Source organism: Dipodomys merriami, unplaced genomic scaffold (assembly GCF_024711535.1).
Source record: "Dipodomys merriami isolate MVZ:Mamm:240054 unplaced genomic scaffold, mDipMer1.0.p SCAF_6, whole genome shotgun sequence".
Classification (NCBI taxonomy): Eukaryota; Metazoa; Chordata; class Mammalia; order Rodentia; family Heteromyidae; genus Dipodomys; species Dipodomys merriami.
Window position 1 is genome coordinate 58,792,066 of NW_027206179.1, and position 16,263 is coordinate 58,808,328.

Here is a 16,263-nt window from a genome sequence, read left to right on the forward strand (position 1 = left end):
ATAATCAGATGGAAGAAAATTTGAAAGCAAGCACTTCTTTCTTTTTTTTCTGTTTCTTTTTTTCTTCTTCTATTGGCTAGTTTCATGACCTTGAACAAAATTTTTGACTCCTTCTAGCCTTCTTTAAGGAGATTTTTTTAAAGCAGAGAGACACATAATTATTAGTTCTCTTTCTTTTATTTCCCTTCTAAATATAATGAATGTTAAATGACTTTTTAAAATGCAAGTGCTTTATAATAATATTGTATATAAGCTGGGAACGAGGGGCACACTCCTGTAATCCTAACTACTCAAGAAGCTGAAATCAGAACATCATGATGTGAAAACAGCCAAGGCAGAAAAGTTCCCAAGACTCCATCTCCAATTAACTAGCAAAAAGCCAGGCTGGAAGCATAGCTCAATGACAGTGTGCCCGCCATAAACAAACTGAACAAGATTACAAGGCGTGGGGCTGGGAAGTTGGCTCAGTGGTAAAGCGCTTGCTTTGCATGCCTGAGGCCCTGGGTTTGATTCCTCAGCACCACATAAGCAAAAAGAAAAAAGCTGAAAGTGGCACTGTGGCTCAAGTGGTAGAGCGCTAGCCTTGAGCTGAAGAACTGAGGGACAGCACCCAGGCCCAGAGTTCAGGCCCCACAACCGGACCCAAAAAAAAAAAAAAAAAAAAAGATTACAAAGCACTGAGTCCAAGCCCTTGAATCAGCAAAATGTTACAATATTGTTCTGAAAATTATTTTTCCTCTTTTATTAACATTGTTTTTAAACTTTATGGTCCACTTGTTTATGTGTGGATTTGCCCTGTGATGAATGGAAAGCTATCGATTATTGTTTTTAAGTTCTATGCCTAAGTAAATATAAGAACTTTGAATCAATTTGCTTTTTAGCACAGGGAAAATGACTAAATCAGTAAAGTGGCCACACTAAAAATTTTGCTTACTAGTTCACTACAAGTCTTCATAAACTCCTTTGAATTATAAAACTGATAACAAGACTTTTGCTAGTAAATGTTTAATATTTATTGCATCTAGCAAAATGGGTTTTATAAATGTTTGACTCAGCTCTAGATTTCTATCATGTACACAAAACTTTTGTCATTTATTTCTTTTAATTCTTTTTTTTTTTTTTTTTTCATGTAAGGGATAGGTTTATTCAGTAGACCTGATGGGACCAGGCAAGGTTGGCACTCCAAGTGGCTGGGAATGAGAGGAAAGAGAGAGTAAAGAGCTAGAGCAGAGAGAAAGCAGAGAGAGCTAGAAAAGAGCAGCAAGAGAGCAGAGAGAGCAGAAAAGAACAGAGAGAGAGCAGAGAGCTAGAAATGAACAGAGAGAGAGCTAGAATAGAACAGAGAGAGCAGAGAGCTAGAAATGAACAGGGAGAGCCTGGGCCTGTGCTAGGCCTTATCTAGGGTATGGGCGGGGAAAGGTGTGGCCACATCAAATTCAGATGTGACCTCAGCAGATGCAGATGTGACCTCTTCCAGGTGTCCCAGTTGCCTAGGTAATGCAGGTACTGGGTGGAGACTTTGCTGCAAGGAGGGTGGAGTCTGCTCGCCATCCAGGAGTGGACTTACATTCCAGCCTTTTAATAAACGTGAAATAGGGCGAGGATTCTCTCTGGCTACTTCCTGCTGACAAGGGGCAGTGACAATAGGGGTAAAAAGCTGGAATTTGGTCTCCTCCCAGAGAAGGCAGTGAGCAGCAGCTGTCCCTTGGTGGCGTGAGTCCTTAGATGAAGTCTGGAGAAGTCTCATGAGCATTGAAGGGCTGGAAAAAAAATACTAGAGAGCAAATAAATGGCAAGAGGAAGGACTTGGGGCTGAAAATGTTGGTAGAAATGTCCCTAGCTACTTCTGACATCTGGCGACTAGGTAGAGAAGTCAGGTGACAAAGGCAAGAATATAAATTCCTGTTCAGTCAATAGGTAGACAGGTATAGACATTGACTGGGCAGGCTTCTTACTTCCTCTGATCTCCCGGCTCTGGTTAATTTTGAAAGTGCAGGCACAAAGTAGCTGATGTAACATCATCTCCTCTTACTCCTCTCCATGTTCCCTTGTTCCCCAGACTGGCTGAGTCTAGGTGCTCATTGCTGGGATGGCTTGTCCCAATTGATATTCAAGGAGGTTTGAACTCAAGCCCTGAGCACTTCTGCTCAAGGCTAGCACTGAACCACTTTGAGGTATAGTACCACTTGCAGAGTTTAGCTTGGAGATGGAGTCTTAAGGATTTTTCATCCCGGGCTGGCTTTGAACTGAAGTCTTTGCCACAAAAGCCCTTTATTATTTCCAATTAAAGCAACAAGGAGATCAAGTAGATTAAGTAGAGCTTACCTGCTTCTTATCAAGAACTGACCAACAAATATTCTGCAATGACAAAACTCATTAGATGTGATGAGAATTTTAGCACAGATATGCCCAGTATTTTAGAACCATGTAGTCAGTAGTAGAATACACAACACAAAACAAAAAAGGCAAAACTCAAAACCTAAAATTTTGACAACGTTTACACATCTTTGCTAACAAAGCACATCAGATGGTTGGGCCTCAGTTACCAGGGCCTGTGAAAAGAGCAATTTGTTAGCAAGGCACCTTAGAATAGATGGATGGAGTAGTAAACTTAGTGGAAGGTTAAGGGTCAGATGGGGCCAAACCCTTAACCCACCACTTGGCCAAGATGGAGAATTCAGGATAGCGAATTTCTGAAAAAATGCAAAGAAACACTGAACAAATACATCAAGACTACATTGGCTAGCCTTTGAGAGGGAACCTAGAGGGGGGGTCCCTGGGACCCAGCCTGCGTCGCACTCTTCAAGGCAAAAGCCAAAATGTAGAAAAGAGAAAGGAAGAGATAGGGAGAAGCTGGGACCAGGCAAGGTTGGCACTCCACGTGGCTGGGAAAGGCTGGAAATGAGAGAGATCTGGGAAAGAGAGGAAAGAGAGAGGAAAGAGCTAGAGCAGAGAGAAAGCAGAGAAAGCAAGAAAAGAGCAGCAAGAGAGCAGAGAGAGCAGAAAAGAATGGAGAGAGAGCAGAGAGCTAGAAACGAACAGCTCTTTTAATTCTTATAGCACAATATTAAAATGTATCTTAGCTTCAGAGTTTGATGTTGATTATATGGATTATTTACTTACCTCTAAATGTATTTTTAGGTCAAGGCTTTGCAGTAAGATATGACTGATACATTTTAGGTGAAAACTTGGAACTGGCTCAAAAAAAAAAATCACCTCTTTCTTATTGTATCATTGCTAATACTTTGCCTCCAAAGTGATCATAGCAATGATTTTTATGTAGTTCTTTTTTGGTTTGCTTGTTATCAAGCCTGGTGCATAATAATACTATGAGATGGGCATAAGTGAATGAGTTATTTCTCATAAGTGAATGAGTTAATTCTCATAAGTGAATGAGATACTTCTCATAGAATAGGGACAGAGCAGATGAAAGGAGTCTAGCCTTTTCTCAACTCATCCATTACACGGAGGAGTCACAGTGGCCCCAATAAAAACCTCATTGAGTGGGTTCAAGTGGATCTCCAGATGCACTTGTGAGACTCTGTGTGTGTGTGTGTGTGTTGTGTTGTGTGTGTGTGTGTGTGTGTGTACCAAAACAAATAACTAAAGGCACTTCCTTTCTTTTACAATGTGATTTCATTTTTTCATACAAATTTATCATGACCCTAGGAAATTTTTATTAAAGTAGAGTTATATGGCATTGAATTGATTCTTGGTGAAATTCTGATATATTGTAATGTTACATAGTGACACAAGACTAAATATTTCTTCCCTTTATTTTTTGATTCAGCTATATGAAGATAAGTATATAAGGTATTTATTTATGATAAGTATGTATTAGAATTTTCCAGTTGGTTTAAATATATCATCTGAGGTCAGGTGAGAATTCTTGTTTTCAGAAAATTGATGTGGACATTAACACTAGTGTCTTTTTCTCTCATATTTGTTGTTACAAAGGAGTTCCACTGTGATATTTCCGTACATACTTTGAGCAGATTTGTCCCCCCAGTTACTTTTTCCTATCTTCCCTCTGTGTGTGTGTGTGTGTGTGTGTGTGTGTGTGTGTGTGTGTGTGTGTGTGTGTGCTGGTCCTGAGCCTTTGATTCAAGGCCAGAGCATTGTCTTTGAGGTTTAGTGATCTACTGCTTGAGCCACAGAGCCACTTCCAGCTTTCTGGTATTTAATTGGAAATAAGAGTTTCACAGACTTTCCTGCTGGGGCTGACTTCAAACTTTGACCCTCACGCCTCAGTCTCCTAAGTAGATAGGATTGCAGGTGTGGGCTAGCACCACCAATATTCCTCCATCTTTTTATGACTGTATTTAGTGGGCTTCTTTTTTATGACTGTATTTAGTGGGCTTCTTTATTCTATTTTCATACAACATGCCACATTCTGTGTTTTTAAAAACATGATTCAACACTTGCAATTTTCAGTAGTGACCACTAGATGGCAAAAATACCTTGGCAGCAACATCAGTAGTTTCTTCCAGTGAACTGGACAAATCTTTTCCAAACTTACATACAGGTATCACTTCCTTATAAAATTTAGTCTTTGCTTAAAAAAGTACATCAATAATTTTTTAGATTCCAGAAATAAACTCAGTGTTTGTATTCAAGTCTAGCAAGTTATGTTTGAAATCTTTTACCTCCCAAACTCTTCCCCAGTACTCTCCAGGAAAAGGCAGTTTCTGTAGGGGTTGAAAGTATGGCCCAGTTAGTTAGAGCTTTTGCCAGTGAGATAAAATGGCAGGTACAAGTTTGAGTCCCACTGTGGAACCAGAAGGAAGGAAGGAAAGAAGGAGAGAAGAGAGAGAGAGAGAGAGAGAGAGAGAGAGAGAGAGAGAGAGGAGAATCTGATTGTTGTGGTTAGAAATTTTCCTTTAGAAACTCTCTGTGAAGGATTTGTACCTCCCACTAAATGACACGTCTAGCTCAAGTACCTCATTGTGTTCAATGAATGATATGCAGTGATACATTCTTCTATTTACTGTAAGGGGTGATGATCGCAGTCTGTGTCCTAACTAACTCTTATTCAATTCCATTCACGGAACCTCTAAGCTCACAAGATAATGAATTTCCTGCTGCTTGAAACCTAAGACTCTTAGTCTCAAAATAAATGTGTGAGTAGCAGGATCACCCACATTGATAGACAAAGTGTGCATCTGAGAATGAGAAGAGTCTATGAACAAAACCACACGTACGTAGATTTGTATTCAGTCTTTTCTATAACAGTTCCTCAGGATCCACAACTCCTGTGGAGTTACCCAAGTCTTCACTGCCCTAGGCCCAAATGTAGAGTGGTGTAATATTTGTATATAACCTCCACTCTTCCCCATATATACATCCATACGTGTGTAAATGTATATATATGTGTGTGTGTGTGTATAGATATATAGATATACATTACATCATCCTTAGATGACTTATGATACTAATACAATGTAAGGTCTGTGTGACTGGTATTCTATGCATTGTTTGTACACTTGTGACAAGAAAAAAAGGTCTGTACCTGTTCAGTGTAGGCAGAGTTTTTTCCTAATATTTTCTATCTGTCTATCCATGTTATCTCCAGATAACATGGAAGAAAGTCAAACTGTATTAGGAACACAATCCATCACAATGTGCTAATGAATAGACTGGAGACTGCCCAAGTGAAGAGAGCCAGTGCTCTGCCTCAGTTCTGACATTAGCTTTACCCAACATCAGCATTGCCTGAGTCTCAAAGGTCCACCCAGTGAGGAGCCAAAGGACTCTACAAAGGTCTAAAGTTAGTCAGGTGAAATTTAATAAATCATAAATATAAATGCTACCAGAATAAGTCATTTGGACGTACTAGCTTTATTCATGACTACACAAGAAGAGTGATGGCCTGACTGCAGGGGAATGGATATGAGTTAACAGAAGGCCTCAGCAAGACCATGAGACTCAGTGTGAGTCCAGTGTAATAGGGCTTCAGTGTATTCATGTGAGCTGGGCACCAGTGGCTCATTCCTGTAATCCTAGCTCTCAGGAAGCTGAGATCTGAGGATCACAGTTGAAAGCCAGCCCAGGCAGGAAACTCCATAAGACTCTTATCTCCTAATAACCACTCTAAAACTAGAAGAGGAGCTGTAACTCAAAGTGGTGGAGCACTAGCCTTGAGCAAAAAAATGTTCAAGGACAGCACCTAGGCCGCAAGTTCACCCCAACAACTCAAAAAAAAAAAAAAAAAAAAAGGTCTTAATGTGCCCTTCACTTCCTTGCCTGGAAAAAGTGAAGAGTGTGACTATCCAAGGGTTCTTCATCTTCTCTCTGCACATTACCCATTGCAGGAATACTGATACACTGAGTTAGGGACCCAGGGTTCATCCAGAGAAGGAAAATGGAAGTCTCATCACATATCCCAAAGTAGAAGGGCTGTCAAGTAGAAGACAGACTACTTTCCTGTGCTATATTTGAGAGCACTAAACTCAAGCTAAAGATAAGACAGACATTAGTAGGGCAGAGACTTAGGGTTAGCATAAGAAAAAAGTTACCCCCTCCTTTGTTTTTCCCCTATCTTCCCTTTCCTCCCATCTCCCCAACTCCTCCCCTTCTTCTCCCCCTCCCCATCCCTACCTCCTCCTCCTGCAAAGATGTAAAGTTCGTTTTCAACATACTGTCTTGAACATCTCATTGTTACAATGAGTCGTCCTGTACCCTTATTTCAGCATTTTCTTATTTCCCTTCCCCTCCTCAAATTAGAAAAATGTATATACAAGATGCAGGACACTGGAATTAAATACACTGACAACAGGGGTACCATGGGGAAAGAACATACAAAGAAACAAAAAAAATCACATAGTACATTATAAGTACATTAAAAAGAACAACAAGGAAGATAAAATCTCTTGTGTCCCTATCTCGGGGTTCATTTTGCTTAGCACCAGGTTATATGGTCATGTGTACATAGCTTTTGACCTCTTCTGCTTGTCCTAGCCATATACTAGTTATTGCAGATTTAAAAAAAAGAAATTTAAGATATTTACTGTGGGAGCTTTCAGGGCAAAATTGCCTACAAAATTACAACCTTGTAGATGTGAAGTAAGAAAATGTGGAGTTTTAAAATCTGTTTAGACTCATACTTTCTGAGTAAAAAGTATTTTCACTGAGTATAATCAAACCATCAAAAAAAGAAAAAAGTTTCTGATAGGTAAACAGTTTTTATCCTAGATAATTATTATTAGAAATATCCAAGAAGAAAACTGATCCATTTCTTATCATTGATCAATGGTTTAAAAAAATCTACTCTCTGAATTTTAGTGAAAGCTGAAGGAAACAAAAACACAAATGACATTTTCTTGACATATTATTTGGTGTACTAGTGTGTCAGTTTCATTTGTGTGTGTGTGTGTGTGTGTGTGTGTGTGTGTGTGTGTGTGTACTTTTCTGCCTGTGATGGCTTTGAATCTTGATTCTCAGAACTCAGCCACCTGAATAGCTAGGATTTACAGAAATGAGTCACCAGTATCTGGTTTGGGTTCCATTTGTTTTTCGTTCTAAGCACTTATTGTGATCCTTGGTTGTCTCATATGTATTGGAAGAGTATAACATTCAGAGCTTAGTACAACATTAGACAGTCAAAGCCTTTATAGAAATGTAAGGTAAGGGAAGGAATCTGATCCATGTAAAGGGAAGTGTGTGTGTGTGTGTGTGTGTGTGTGTGTGTGTGTGTGTGTGTGTGTGTGTGTGTGTGTGTGTGTACGCACGCACATACACGACCATCTCAATATTTTTGGTTGGAACAATCCCAAGTCATATTGAACCAGCTTTCCTCAGGGCATTAGACAGTTAAAAGGTGTAATGGTGTGGCAAGCAGACATTCTGGGTAGAATTATGGATTCTGATTCTGCTACTTATTAGCTATATGACATTGGCAAGTTCCTTCCGTTCTCTGTCTCAATTTTCTCATCTGCAAAATGTCAGTAAGAGTAGTTAATGAGCAGGACTGCTGTAAAGATCATCTAGGACAATGTACATAGCATCCGCATCTCCATGGTGTTTCCTGTGTGCTCAATAAATGACAGTGGCAGTTATCGTAGTGAGGATTATTATGGTATATCTCAATAAGGGAATGTCTAGCAGCACATACAATAATTACATGAATTTATGCTCATTCACTTGGGAAAACATTCAGGATGTAGTTTTCAATGGAGAAAGAGAGCAGGAAAGAAAGAGAAAGAAAGTTCCAGAAAGGCATTGCCTATCATGTGAACAATGGTTATTTCTGGCTATCAAGACTATGAGTTTGGAAGAGCTTTTCACTTTGTAAATGACCTGTCATTTCCAGTGTTCCCTGCAATGACATACCGGATATTATTTGTGTGACAAACATGTAACATTTTTTTAACTGCAATGCTATTAAGTTCTCATAGTTTTGGCAAAGTCCTGGGATACAATTCCTCATAGGATCCGGAATGTACGTGCTTCAAGTATCACCATGCAGCTGCACAAAACCCCCTTATAGATAGCTTCATGACTATTTTAAATCAAGGATGAGAATCAAATTTCTTGGAGTTTCCGTTCACTTCATCATCTTTTCTTCAATTTCCAGTGATTTTATTTTTCCTTTAATATGATAACTTCTTTTTAGATTTTCTTTCTGACTTCCAGGCAACTTCTCTTTGTCTTCATTATTTTTTTCATGAGTGTTCAACATGTGGGTATAAAATGTTTTTATTGGAATTTATTTTTTTTCCAGGATGTCTAATTCCAAAGTATGTGATTATAAAGTACCTTTTTACAAAATAGCTCCCTACTTAGAAAGCATCAGAAAGGCCATATACTATGGATGGAGGAAATCAATGTCTTTTTAAAAGGGCTTTTTATATGGTAAAAGAGTAAATTGACCCTTTTTCCATGGCTTTGTCAATTTCACGCTAGTTTTGTTCAAGTCTATTTGGTGAAATCATTTTTAGTACCTATTGAGCTGATCTGTGAAAACTATTCGTGGTTACTAATGATTCATTAGCCAACATTTCAACAGGACTACCCTTGAATTTGTAGCAACATTGAGAGTTATGGGTTTTTTTTCCTCCAACACATCTGTTACATTAGTCAACTTTTAGTTCTCGATTATGGAAATCCTTGAAACCATTTGCCTGGGCTCAGGTTATCTGTGGATTTTCATATTATTTTATGGCCACCGGCTGCATTTTATGACTAAATATTAAATGTTTTATTCTTTCAAATAACGTTTCCAAATGGTCTCAATTTCCCATCCAGGGGAAATCCTGCATATATACATAACCATTCATCAAATTACAGCAAGCACAAAACCCTAGATAAACACAGAGGATACAAAAATGAAACCCTTTTTCTTTAAAGAAGAAAAGTAGGAAAGAAGGAAGGGAGGGAAGGAGAGGGAGAGAGGAAGGAAGGAAGGAAGGAAGGAAGGAAGGAAGGAAGGAAGGAAGGAAGGAAGGAAGGAAGGAGGGAAGGAGGGAGGGAAGGAGGGAGGGAGGGAGGGAGGGAGGGAGGAAAGGATAGAATAAGCCACCAAATCTAGATCCCCGACCTTTCACTATATCTCTTCTTGGTAGGACATGGCTTCAGCTTTTAATTGGAATATTTTTCATAATTGCTGTCATTTAACACATTTAGTCTGTCAAACCATGAGATGTCTTTATAGCCATATAATAAACCCTAGAGAACAACTTCTCTGACTGTAGCCATCTGCAATGATCACAAGAGTAGTTTACAAAATATTGACAGTCTTTATGGTAACAGGATACACATGGCAACCCACAATTATGTGTGGCTGCATTCAATTAGTGCTGTACAATTACACAGTTTTATTGCTTAGTTAAAACAGTGAAAGCACTCTATACTAGGTAATTTGCACTAATCCTCATCTCTTTAATAGCCCCTCGGTGTTTAAAATGTTGGGGACCCTCTATAGTATTTAAAGGTCCTGCATTGAACATTAAGTGTCTCACATTGCGAACACTCCTTGACTGACAATTAACATACTTCCACTTCATGTGTAGGTCATGGTTTATAGAGGCTTTAAAATATAGCCAAACGTTCCTCATCCAGAGCAACCCCACTCAACGAACCAGGGTGTCCAAGTCTATAAAGGCAACTTGTTAATGTCCTTTCTGAAAATGTCCAGAATAATGAGAGTCACTGAGTTGACTCAAGGCAGAATTGATTCTGAGAGTTTTACCAACCAAAGACTGGGGATTTCAGAATGGGAACTTGTAAGAGGCCTTTTTGATTTCTAATCTTAATTAAACACTTGGTTTAAAGTGAAGGGATAGCTGCTCTTTAGGAAGATACTTAGCAGAGATGGTTTTGCGAGAATGTGTGTGTATGTGTATGTGTGTGCGTGCTTGAAACAGATGTATTGACAACAAGCTATGATTTTTTAACCAAAGTTTTGGTTACATTCACAAATGGCCTTGCTCATAGCCCTCTTTAACTGGCTCTGTAAGAGAGAAGGAGAGTGTAGCTGGGTTTGTAGCTGGCACTGGTGGTGAGCCCCGGATGTAAGCCAAGGAAAGGGGAATTTCCTATTGGAAATTCTTCTCCTGAAGTGTTGAGAGGGAAAACTCCAACTCCACAGTAACCTTGTTTTCTTCCCTCCCTGACAAGAAGTAAAACAGAATTTTATGCTAGCGCTTGGCCATGCATTTATCTACAAAAACATTTGTTGAATCACTTCTCAGGTATTTTTGCCATGAAATGTTTTCAATTGCATACAATGTTTTTAGTGTTTAGTTTGTTTTTGTTTTGTTTTTGTCTGCTTTAATGTCACTTGAGCCTCTATCTAGTCAAGAAAATTTTACTGCCACAGGAGAGGGGGAGGGAATTATATAAGTGACTAAAGAGAGATTTTTAAAAAATTGAACATCAGAATTATAGATTCAAACTGAGAGTTGGTGGCTTATACATCTAATCCTAGCTGCTCAGGAAACTGAGATCTGGAGGATTTTGATTCATGGCTATCCCAAGCAAAAAAAAAATTCCATGAGATTCCATCTCCAAAATAATCAGCAAAACCTGGGCTGAAGGCATGGTGCAAATAGTAGAGCACCAGCCAACTAAGCATCCCAAACAAGCAGGAGACCTATAGTTCAAACCTAGTTACTAGAAAAAATAATTGCAGCTTCAAACCAGGAACTTGAGGCCCATGTCTGTAATCTTAGCTACTTGAGAGGATTGATCAAGCAAAAATTTTGTTCTCACTAACTTTTTGTTCTTGCAAACAGCCAATAGCTGGGTATAGTGGTGCAGGCCTTACACAGGAGGCTGAGACCAGAAGAGATTCTGGTCAAAAACAAATTCTCAAAACCCCACCTCAACTGAAAAATCTTAAGTATAGTGGTATGTTCCTGTCCTCACACCTATTACCAGGGAGAATCACAGTCTAGGGCAGCCTAAGCAAAAAATGAGACCTTATCTCAAAAATACACAGAAAAAAAAACGAGCTGAAAGTATGGCTCAAATAGTCAAACATTTGCCTATCAAGCACCAATACATATGTGTATGTATATATGTATATATATGCATATGGTATATGTGTATATATATACATATATATACATTTCTATATGTTCAACATATTTAAATATTTTAAGCCTTTATAAAAGTGTAATTATTTTAGGTTCTTCTGATTTTTTTTTACATTGTAAGTAACATTTTAGTGACATTTTTTGGCTCTCATTTTTGTTTGTTTTATGGTGCTGGGGATTGAATCCAGAACCTCATGTTTGTTCTTAATTATTGAAACCTTTAACTCTACTGCTCATTCATATTAAATGTGATTAGTACATGGCTATAGTTAGATGGATTCCTAGTAAAACCCAGATGCTCATAAACAAAACCCTTTCTACATGTAAGAGAATTACATGGTCATATTCAGAACTGTAATGGGACTTAATGACTAGATCCTCCAACATCTGGTTTTGTCAAACTCCTGAATGAAGTTAGGTGATATAGGCATTATGGTTAGATAAAAAGCTACAGAATTCTTGTATAAATGAGGTTGAATAGATCAAAATCTGGATAACTTCACAACGCACACATCGTGAATGTTTAGTCCTAGAAGAACATCAAAGCAAGAGGTTATTAGTAAGAAAATGAAATGAAGGAAATAAACAATTCTGCTCTATCTGGGAAATAAACTAGACAGACAATTTACTAGATGTTTCCAGCTCACATTTCTGTTCATTAAAAACATTTGCTTATTATTTAGATGACCAGAAGAGCTGGCATGAGAGAGCTCCCATTTAGTGTTTGCTTTTGCTTTTGCTTGAGAGCACATAGACTGGGAATAGTATTGTGTTGTTCCAAAGTCTTGATTCGAAGCCATTTGTCATAGCCAGGGCTGCATGGCTCCTTCATTAAGTAAGAAGGACAATCCCAGACAACAATAGGACACATGGCTTCATTGCCTTAACAACCCAAGTGTAGGTAACCACACAAGTCTTTGGATGCTTACTCTAGGACAGCCCAAATTTGACCATGATGCAGAACTCTGGGGAAGAAGACTCCATGTTCTGAGTGTAGGCAAGATGTAAAACAATCATTTCTACAGGGATAAGACACTTCTCACTGCAGAGGAGAATCAGGCTGCCTTCCCTTGCCAAAACAGTTGGATTCAAATGGCCATTGCTGATAACTGCAGCTTAGCTAGCCAGACATCTGCACTCTGTGCTGCAGTGGAATGCAAAGTTAATGTACTTATTTCCAAAGGCAGAAAGACACAGCACGTGGAGCATAACTGTGCTCCTGATGTGTAGAGATGCATCTCACTGTGCAAGAGATTCAGACTACAAGAACAGATGATCATAGAGTGATAACAGAAAAATATGCCAGCCTTGACTTGCTAGGTGAATTATTTTGATGTATGTAGAAAACTTAGCCATTTCTTTGAGGCCCCTCCTTGAAGACTGCCTGGGGGCTGGAAATACTGGAATTATAAATTATTGTGATTTGTTTTCCTTTATCTTATTTATTCTAGGACAAAGGCCCTGACAGGATACAAAATGACCTTTGATCCTTTCTTAGCAATCAATAAAGTTGCTTGGCATGCTTTTTTTTTTTTAAACATCTACATTTGATTTGATCATGAATCAGAATTAAAGGAGTATGAATACTTACCTGAATCCCAGGCATTCTTGTTTTGATTTGTTGGGTGAGAGACTGGAAACTTTTACTACCTTAATAAGGAAATCTGGACTGCATGCTGACTCAGCACCTGATAAATCTTTCCAAATTGCCACAGGTGAAATGAAATGTTAATATCCCTTTCAATTATTAATAAAAAATTGTAAATAGATCTTGTCGGAAACACAGAGCACTGAAAATAAAGTAGTTTAATATGTGTGTAGGTATTTTAGTTCATTTTCTAAAGAACTACATGTCTAAAACTTTTAGATATTGCAATGAAGAAGTAATTATTTTCATAAATTGTAGATATGGCACTAGATATTTCTAAGTTCCATGTTACTGAGCAAATAGATTTTAATTGAAGGGAAAAAGTCAAATACAGATAAGGAAAAGGGGGATAATTATTCACAAACCTACCACTCAGAGACATATACACCAATAGTATATCATTTCAAATACTTGTTCTTGCACATTCTTTTTTCCTTTTAATGGACAATTTCCACAAAGCTATCCTCACACAAACAATTCATTTCAGCCATAATCCCAATCACCATTTTAATTATTATGTACATCATATTATATGAATGATGGTTCACTTGCTTAATCAATTTTGTTTTCTAGTCCTTTTATATTTTTGTTTGTTTGCTTGCTTGCTTGGTGTGTGTGTGTGTGTGTGTGTGTGTGTGTGTGTGTGTGTGTGTGTGTGTGTGTGTGTGTGTGTGTGTGTGTGTGTGTGTGTGTGTGTGTCCAATACTGGGCTTCAAATCAGGGCTTGTACCCTGTCTCCTTAACTTTTTTTGCTCAAGGCTGGCATTCTACCACTTGAGTCACAATTTCACTTCCAGCTTTTTGGTGATTAATTGGAGCTAGGAATCTGTCAGGTTTTCTTTCCCAGGCTGCCTTCTAACCTTGATCTCAAGATCTCAGCCTCCTGAGTAGCTAGGATTATAGGCAAGAGCCACCAGTGCCCAGTTTTGAAGTAATGTAAAGAAAGATGTTCTTGTGTTGTATCCTTGCATTATTGCCTAATGCTTTTGACTCTGTGAATAATAAACTTAAACCACAGAATTCCCCATTTCTTCAGGGAAAAGCTGTTGATTTGAAGGCAATGGGGTTTTTTTTGTTTTTGTTTTTGCTTTAATTTTAGGTTTATGAACATCAGGATGGGAGTAAATCACTGAAGCTGGGTGACTTTGGACTGGCCACAATTGTTGATGGCCCCCTGTACACTGTATGTGGCACCCCAACATATGTTGCTCCAGAAATCATTGCTGAAACTGGGTAAGTGCTTCACCTGTATTTCAAAAGACCTCACAGCATCAAGAACAAGAAATGTAGTACTGTGCTCTTGCACCTACACAGAATTAGATTTCATGGGTTTTCTTTCTTTCCTTCCCTCCCTCCCTCCCTCCCTCCTTCCCTTCTTTCTCCCTCCTTTCCTTCCTCCCTTCCTTCCTTCCTCCCTTCCTTCCTTCCTTCCTCCCTTCCTCCCTTCCTTCCTTCCTCCCTTCCTTCCTTCCTCCCTCTCTTCCTCCCTCCCTCCCTCCATCCCTCCTTCCCTCCATTCCTCCCTTTCTTCCTTCCTTCCTGCCTTCTTTCCTTCCTTCTTTCCTTCCTTCCTTCCTTCCTTCCTTCCTTCCTTCCTTCCTTCTCCCCCCCCCTTTCTTTCACTTACAATAGGGGCCGTTTTCTCCATCCAGTTGCCAATTACTGCAATCTGGTTTAAGGTTTCTATTTGGCCTTTGGTTAAAAATGTTTAAAAAAAGTTTAAAAAAAGATATCAAGCACAAAGTTAAACTTGTTAGGACTCACAGCAAAAACATACATCAATGGTAATTAACTTCCTTCTGGAGAGAAAAGAAACAGATACTGCTGTATACAGTATGCAGTTATGATAGTTTTTTCCTTCAACCTTCCTTATCCTGTCTTGGTCCCATTTTCATCCTCTTGGTGATCCATCAATTTCTTCGGGAGTGTAAACACCCTTAGGCATGAGAGAGCTGTTAGCTATCTACTGGTTTCTGTGTACAGAAGACATTAAATGAAATTACCTTAGAATGTGGGGAGAAACACAGTAGGATAACCTGTTACTTACCATGGAGCTACCATCTGCCAGGTCGTAAATTCATTTCCTTAAATTCATTTTCCTGTAAATAATCCTACTTCCACTTTGCACATGGATACAATGAAACTCTTCAGATGGGTGAAATCACCTATAACCTCATGACTCATTGGCTAGGCTAATATTTGTACTTGGGTTAACCTGAGACAGTCTTTTCCCACAAAGAGCTATTTCTTCTTTAGGGCCATAGTCAACATTCTGAAATGCTGTTCATCAGCAAAAAAAAAAAAAAAAAGAGAGAGAGAGAGAGAGAGAAGTATAAGGAGGAGAGAGAGAGAGCCCCATTATCCTTTTTATTTTTTTGTCAGTCGTGGGGCTTGAACTCTGGGCTGGGTGCTGTCCCTGGGCTCTTCAGCTCAAGGCTAGAGCTCTACCACTTGAGCAACTTGAGTCACAGCGCCACTTCCAGTTTTCTGATGGTTTATTGGCAATAAGAGTCTCATGGCCTTTACTGCCCAGGCTGGCTTTGAACCGTGATTCTCAGATCTCAGCCTCCAGAAGAGGATAGCTAACAGCTCTCTCATGCCTAAGGGTATTGAACACTCCAGCAGAAATTGATGTATCACCAAGAGGATGAAAATGGGAGCAAGACAGGATAAGGGAGGTTGAAGGAAATAACTACAGGAGACTATAATAACTACATACTGCATACAGAGGAGCTAGGATTACAGGCATGAGCCACTGTCGCCTGGCCCATTATCTTTTCATTGGCAATTCCAACCTTTGCGTGGACTCACATGACAGTCTCCATTAAAACCAATTGGACATAAGTTTTCTCATGGAACTATGCACCCAAAGAGCAAAAAGATAGAATGCATGAGGAGGGAACCCTAACTGGCAAATCCCTAGGGTGAGATATGAAGTCATTGGAGATTTTCTAATTCTCAAATTTGAGTAATTCAAATGCCAACATAGTACCTTGCCTGATTTCACTGAAGGGTTGTTTTTTTTTTTAATTGTTGTTGTCTGTTTGTTAGGTTGGGTTTTTGATTGGATGGTTTTATGTT

General features: G+C 38.9%; 1 protein-coding gene across 4 annotated transcripts in view; it reads left to right on the plus strand.

The window, feature by feature from the left end:
- Dclk1 (doublecortin like kinase 1) overlaps positions 1-16,263 on the plus strand; it is a 348,060-nt gene that overhangs the window by 288,108 nt on the left and 43,689 nt on the right. For all 4 annotated transcript variants that reach the window (XM_070002971.1, XM_070002969.1, XM_070002970.1 and 1 more), the window contains one exon: positions 14,282-14,415. In XM_070002971.1, coding sequence (XP_069859072.1) covers positions 14,282-14,415 — 134 coding nt within the window. The remainder of the gene's footprint in view (positions 1-14,281; positions 14,416-16,263) is intronic.